The sequence below is a fragment of the Macaca mulatta genome, chromosome 7 (genome assembly GCF_049350105.2).
Source record: "Macaca mulatta isolate MMU2019108-1 chromosome 7, T2T-MMU8v2.0, whole genome shotgun sequence".
NCBI lineage: Eukaryota > Metazoa > Chordata > Mammalia > Primates > Cercopithecidae > Macaca > Macaca mulatta.
In genome coordinates this window covers 45,737,347-45,745,084 of record NC_133412.1, presented here as the reverse complement: position 1 = coordinate 45,745,084, position 7,738 = coordinate 45,737,347, and the positions used below count along the sequence as shown (strand labels likewise).

Below are 7,738 nucleotides of genomic sequence, written 5' to 3'. Positions count from 1 at the left end.
AGAAAAGCCCACAATTTAAAACTTCATACATGCAATTCCTTTTCTGTTATTGCAAATAAAATAATGCCATTGAAGTAAAATAAAACCAAAACCATAGGACAAATGATGAAAAATCTTCAGAATCCAGAAAAAAAATGAGCTGAAGGTGGTTTGTGGGTGCTTGTTTTTTCTTTTTTCTTTTCTTTCCTTTTTTTTTTTTAAACAAGTGTTTTTATCACACAGGCAGTCTTAGATTTATATACAAAAGTAAAACTGAAAATATAGTTTTGTTCTCTGTACATTTCTTTTAATTTTTTCCCTAAAAAAAGGAAAAAAACACGCTTGTATACTTTTCTAAACAGAGTAAGGTAAAACAGAGCACAAAGTTCTCTTCTTTCTGCCAAGTTCATTTGATCTGGGGTGGGGATGGAAGCAGCAGGGCCTGGGAATCAGTCCAGTGAAATAATGTCTGGTATGATGCCAAAGATGGATGCCGTGTCCGTGCTGCTCCTGTTTGTGACGGTGTGGCTATGGCTCTCCCTTAGGCTGTTGGAAGAAACCAGGCTGCTGTTACTGCCACTACTGCTGCCATTGGTGGTTGGCAGAGAAGTACTGCCTCCTGCACTTAACTGATCAAGAAACATCTGTGAAGAGGTATACGGAAAAAACCGAGACGAGTGTAGGAGGTCTTGATCATCTGAAACTGCTGCTGCTGCAGCGGCAAGCAAGGAGGTGTTGTAATGCTAGGGAGGGGAAACAAAAGACACAAAAATGTTCATTATACTTCTAAATTAAAACATTTTCTCCTCAGCAGAACACAGCCCTACATTTAAGACAGCCTGAGTATCTAGGGTTTCTGAAATATTTACTAAGACATTCTGCAAAATCAAATGATCTTATGTAACGACTGGAGCATTGATCTTGAGAAGACATTTTTGTATCTGAAACTGGAGGAAAAACAAATTAAAAATTTCATTGTTTTTTGTTTTAGTTTGTATTGCAAGCAATTATCAATTCTATTTCCTAAGAAGCATATGCTCAGAAGCAGAGGGAGGGGCAGACAGTCCACCCTTTTGCTAGTAAGGAGATACATAGCCAAGAAATCTATCAGTCAGTATGACTCACTGCCCAGTTTCTTTATAAAACAGTACTGGAAACCAAGACACTGTTTTTACTATACACTCAGGCACCACTGAAAGAAAGAATTTTTATTTAAATTTTAAAGCCATAATAATGGGTATGATTACTCTGAAGTTTTCCAAGGAAATTTATTCTTTCTCTCGGCTACACATTATACTTTTAAATACAGTCATGCGTCGCTTAACGACACGGATGTGTTTTGAGAAATGCATCATTAGGTGGTTTTGTGGTTGTGAAAACATCAGAGTGTGCTCGCACAAACCTAGATGGTAGAGCCTACTACATACGTAGGCTGTGTGGTCTGGCCTACTGCTCCCAGGCTACAAACCTGTACAGCATGGTACTGTGCTGAATGCCATAGGCAACTGTAACACAATGCTAAGTATGTGTGTATCTAAACATAGAAAAGGTACAGTAAAAATACGCTATAAAAGATAAATAAATAATACACCTGTACAGGGCACAAGGTGCTCTGGGTGAGCCAGTGAGTGAGTGGTGAGTGAATGTGAAGACTTAGGACATTACTGTACACTACTATAGACTTTATAAACACTGTACACTATGGCCACACTAAATGTGTTAAAAATATTTTTCCTTCTTCAATAATAAATTAACATTAGCTAACTAATTTTATTAACTTTAATTTTTTAAAACTTTGGTAACAACACTTAATTTAAAACACAAGTACATTGTACAGCTGTACAAAAATATTTCCTTCCTTATATCCTTATTCTGTAAGTTTTTTCCATTTTTAACATTTTAAAATATTTTTTACTTTTTAACTTTTTTGTTAAAAACAAAGACACACACATTAGCCAAGCCTACACAGGGAGATCAGGGTTGTCGATGTCACTGTCTTCCACCTGCACAGCTTGTCCCACTGCATGGTCTTCAGGGAAAATAGCATGCATGGAGCTGTCATTTGCTATGACAACAATCTTCTGGCACACCCACTGAAGGACCTGCGTGAGGCTCTTCTTAAGGAGGTGTCACTCTTTTCAGAAATATGTCCATGGTGTTTTGCTTGGTTTCTTTTTTTATCATAGATTTGCTTGTAAGTAGATAATGTACCACAAACATTCCTCTCTATTAATGAAAACCTTTCATTGTTAGGACCCGTTTTTTTTTTTTTTTTTTTTTTTCTGAGATGGAGTCTCGCTCTGCCGCCCAGGTTGGAGTGCAGTGGCGCGATCTTGGCTCACTGTGACCTCCGCTTCCCAGGTTCAAGCGATTCTTCTGCCTCAGCCTCCCAAGTAGCTGGGATTACAGGTGTATGCCACCACACCCAGCTAATTTTTGTATTTTTAGTAGAGACGGGGTTTCATCATGTTGGTCAGGCTGGTCTTGAAATCCTGACCTCATGATCCACCCGCCTTGGCCTCCCAAAGTGCTGGGATTACAGGTGTGAGCCACCACATCTGGCCAGGGCCCGTGTTTTTAAATTTTTTTTTTTTGTTTTTTTTGAGATGGAGTCTTGCTCTGTCGCCCAGGCTAGACTGCAGTGGCACAAACTCAGCTCACTGCAAGCTCCGCCTCCCGGGTTCATGCCATTCTCCTGCCTCAGCCTCCCGAGTAGCTGAGACTACAGGTGCCTGCCATCATGCCCGGCTAATTTCTTTTTGTATTTTTTAGTAGAGACGGGGTTTCACCGTGTTAGCCAGGATGGTCTCGATCTCTTGACCTCATGATCTGCCCGCCTCAGCCTCCCAAAGTGCTGGGATTATAGGCATGAGCCACTGCGCCTGGCCTTAAATTTTTTAAGGAGCTTGTTGAGGTCTGCAAAAGCTTCTGCTAAACCCTTCACTGAATTTTCTTGGAGGTTCTTTCTTTTTGTCTCCTGCAGTTTCCTTTTCTCTTGCACCTTCTGCAGCTACGTCTTCCTGTTCCAGTTCCAACAGATCCTCATTAATCAATTCCTCAGGGACCACCTCTAGGAGCTTCTCAATGTCATCCTCATCCATATCTAGGTTAAAGTTGTTTGCCATCTCAACCACAGCCTTGTTGATTTCTGCAACCTCTTCATCCTTAGCAGATTCTTTGAAGTCATGAACAAACTTCTTCAGTGTCTTCTAGTTGTCATTCACATACTCCTTGGTGACACCACTCCATGCCCAAGCAAGGTTCTTGATGCAGTCATAGCTGTTGTAAACCTTCCAGAATTGCATCAGTGTCTTCTCAGTGTTTTTCAGTTGCAGCAAGAGCCTGGGCAAGGATCCTCCTCAGGATCTTTTAATAGGCCTTAAAAGTTGCTACAACTCCTTGATTCACTGGTTGGATCAAAGATGTGGTACCTGGAAGGAGACACAACACTGTGATATTGGGATGAAGATCACCAATCAAATGAGGATGTGTGGGAGTATTATCAACAAAAATCATAATCTTGAAAAGTATGTTACTTTCTAAATAGTACTTCTCCATTTTGCTGGCATAGCAATTCAGGAGGACATCCTGGAAGAAGAGCTGAGTCATCCATGACTTCTTATTGCTTGTGTAGTACATGGGCAGTGTGTGCTTGCTGACATGCTTGAAGGCTCTGGAGTTCTCACTGTACCAGATCACAAAGGGTTTCAATTTGTAGCCTGCAATACTGCCCCAAGCGAGACTGTTATCTAGTCCTTAAAAGCCTTGAAACCTAGCATTGACTTGGCTTCTTTATGGATGAAAGTCCTTTCAGGGATTCATTTCCAGAATAGGGAGGTTTCATGCATATTGAAAATTTGTCTGGCAAGTAATCTTCCTTCATAATCAGCTTATCTAGAGTTTCCAAAAATTCTTCAGCTGCCTTCACATCTGCATTTGCAGACTCTCCACTCACTTTGATATTACATAATGAATAATGATTCTTGAATCGTTTAAACCACCCAGAGCTAGCAGTACATTTAACACTGTTGTTGGGTCCAGTCTTAAATTCTTTAAACATTGCAAACAAACTTTTTGCTTTGGCCATGATCATTATGGTGCTGAGAGGGATATGTTTCTTCGTCTGGTCTTCAATCCAGGTCACTACAAGTTTCTCCATATCTGATACAGGCCCTTCTCAAATTTTTGTTAGTCTTGTTGCCTTCAATGAAGCAGATCCTTTAACAGCTTCTGTCACTTTGTTCTTGTTCTTTAAGACTGTGGCTATGGTAGAATGGGACTGCCTGACTGGTGAGCAATAACCATCACTGATCTTCCACCTTCATTGTCCCCTTAATCACTCTTAATTTTTTTGCCATGTCAATCACTCGATGTGGCCTCTTACTGGCAACATTAGCTGTGGATTTTGTATGCTCAGGGGCCATGATGAACAAAACAAGACAAGATTTAATCAAGCACAAGAGGAAATGATGCAATCAAGAGATATGGCTAACTGGGATGTATGAGGCTGTCCTGGAGTAACATTGCACACTGTTTTACAGCAAACTTAAAAAAAAAAATAAGTAGAAGATGTACACTCTAAAATAACAATAAAAAATAAAGTAAATGCATAAACCAGTAACATAGTTATTATTATATTGTACATAATTGTATGTGCGATACTTTTACATGACTGGTGGCATAGGTTTGTTCACACCAGCATCACCACAAACACGTGAGTAATGCCTTGTGCTACGATGTTACCATGGCTATAATTGATGTAGGAATTTTTCAATTCCATTATAATCTTATGGAATGCATATATGGTCTGTCATTGACCAAAATGTCATTATGCGGCACATGACTGTATTTTTAATGTACAATTAAAGTAACAGTAAATTTTTCATAACATACCTGATTGTCTCCTGATAAGAAAGGAAAGAAATCTAATCCTGTGGAAGAAAAAATTATTTCAGTTAAAAAAAAAAAAAAGGAAAAACTCTTCCAAATGCCCCAATACTTCAAAAACAAATACAAGTCTTAAATGCTATGTCACTCAGAATTTTATTTAAACATGAAGAGTTGAGCTAAATGCTTTATGTCTCTCCCATCTTTAGATTACTAAGGCTGAAAACTAAGCTTTGGCAATGATTTGTCTTCTCTGTGACGCCATTTGGGGGACTGAGGCCATGATCACTCTGTCAGATTTAACACTGATCCTTAAACTGGCATAGTACTTTTTAACAAATGCTCTCATGGACTCCTCTTAAGGAAACTTTCAATCTACTCTCAAAGTTACTCCTCACAAGCACTTCATGAAGTATGTAATTATTTTTGCCCTCATTTTACAGGTGAGAAAGTTTGAAGTTGAAAGAGTTAGGTTAAGTAAGTTGTAGCACTGATTTTTCTTTCTTAAATTTTGCTCATTTGCTATCAGATTCAACTGACAGACTGCAGTGGCACGAGGGGAGAAGAGATTTGAGTGCCTGAAAACTGGCTATTACATAAGAAGGAATAGCCCTGATACCTGGCTGCTGAGGATTCACTGCAAGCAGTCCCCTTCCAATTAACATTCTTTTCTAGATCACCCAATGTGTAATGCGATGAAGAGCAAGTAAACAGGCATGAATTAAATGCTTCATTGTGATATCTAAACTTGGGGAAAAGTAAAACACGCAGATGTAGATAAATATATTACAACATCACAGATACTTGGGCATCTACTCACTGTCTACATTATAACCGATTACAACATGAGGGCTTACAAAATGCATAGCACTGTTGTTCTTGATAGTGACAGTGCGTTTCATACATGTAGAAAAAAGGTATAGAAAGATATCTAACCAACTGTTAAGAGTAGCTATAACTGTCCAGATGCGGTGGCTCACGCCTATAATCCCAGCACTTTGGGAGGTGAAGGCAGGCGAATCACCTGAGGTCGAGAGTTTTGAGACCAGCCTGACCAACATGGTGAAATCCCGTCTCTACTAAAAATACAAAATTAGCCAAGCCAGGCACGGTGGCGCGTGCCTGTAATCTCAGGTACTTGGGAGGCTGAGGCAGGAGAACCTGGGAGGCAGAGGTTGCAGTGAGCCGAGATTGTGCCACTGCACTCCAGCCTGGGCAATAACAGCAAAACTCCGACACACACACACACACACACACACACACGGCAATAAGAGCAAAACTCCGACACACACACACACAGACACACACGGCAATAAGAGCAAAACTCCGACACACACACACACACACACACACACACGGCAATAAGAGCAAAACTCCGACACACACACACACACACACACACACACACACACACACACACACACACGAGTAGCTATAACTTCCGGGGAGTGGGGTTGGGGGATAGGTAGAGGGAAACTTTCACTTTATGTTTCTGTGTTGAATTTTCTACAATGAGCATATATGGCTTTTTTAATAAAAAAAGTTCTTAGATTATATGACTAATATACAAATTATTATGCTACAAAGATATACAAGAACAATTCTTTTTGATAATATTATTATGAACTCAAAATATACAAATGAGTATACTGACATTTCAAACTGCTTTTAAAAAGAAGGATCAGATAAATATATACACCTAGTATGTACCCACACAATTAAAAAAAATTCTTTTTAAGTGATCAAATTCATTAGTATAAAAACTAAAACTTTCAAATGTCTCAACTCACCATTAATTAAAACATAATACAACATAGTTACCCACAATGCCTGTTGCATTACAACTAAAGTCAGGGAACAATAAATAATGTTCATAGGGCTGGGCGTGGTGGCTCACGCCTGTAATGCCAGCAGTTTGGGAGGCCAAGGCAGGAGGACCACGAGGTCAGGAGTTTCAGACCAGCCTGACCAAAAGAGTGAAACCCCACCTCTACTAAAAATACAAAAAAGTTAGCCGGCTGTGGTAGCGGGCGCCTATAATACCAGCTACTCGTCAGGAAGCTGAGGCAGGAGAATTGTTTGAACCTGGGAGGTGGAGGTTGCAGTGAGCTGAGATCGCGCCACTGCACTTCAGCCCAGGCAACAGAGCAAGACTCCATCCTCCACGGCAAAAAAAAAAATAATGTTCATAAATACCAAAATTCAAACCCACATACTAGCGATCATTCAAAAACAATTTGCGGAGTACTTAGGAGCTCACAAAATCTAAAGATTATTGTACTAGTTCTACCACTGGGAGTAAAACACTGGCTACTGATGACAGTACAGGAAGTGGGTCAGTATTTTTAACAGCAGCATATTATTTCTCTCAGTTCCCTGGGTTCAAGGCCTGTTAGCTCAATCTTCCAGTTCTTCCTTAGATTCACCTAGAAGAGAACTAGATAAATCAAAGGCATTCATAATGCTATGTGACAATACAAAAGAACCAGTGACTCACCTTGTAAGTCATAAGGCATGGGTGTCATGTGGAAAGGATGCCTATAGTCTTGGATGAGGGAGGTATTAATGTAGCTTGTGTCTACAGCAGGAAGGCTTGGGGTGCGGGATACTGGAGATGCTTGATGTGGAAGACTTAAAATGCTGGAAGAAGGAAAGATTGGCATAGTTTTCATTAGTCAGTTAAACTCTCAAAGTTAACAAAAAAAGAGGTTGTATCTCACAACGAACCCTAGGTTTTGCGCTGGAAATAAGAACAAAACCAAGCAAAGTAATGTATAATTTAGATTATACACAATTATGAGAAAATAATTTGTATACATAATAGCATTTAACAGAGGCCATAGGAAGAAATGGACAGATGCAATGGTATCCA

General features: G+C 39.7%; 1 protein-coding gene across 1 annotated transcript in view; it reads right to left on the bottom strand.

Annotated features, from left to right (window-relative positions):
- Positions 1-217: 217 nt before the first annotated feature.
- The window catches only part of PIAS1 (protein inhibitor of activated STAT 1), a 136,262-nt gene continuing 128,741 nt past the window's right edge, over positions 218-7,738 (bottom strand). Inside the window, 3 exon segments of the mRNA NM_001266301.2 lie at positions 218-722; positions 4,873-4,910; positions 7,364-7,506. Of these exon segments, the coding sequence (NP_001253230.1) occupies positions 429-722; positions 4,873-4,910; positions 7,364-7,506 (475 nt within the window). The 3' untranslated portion in view covers positions 218-428.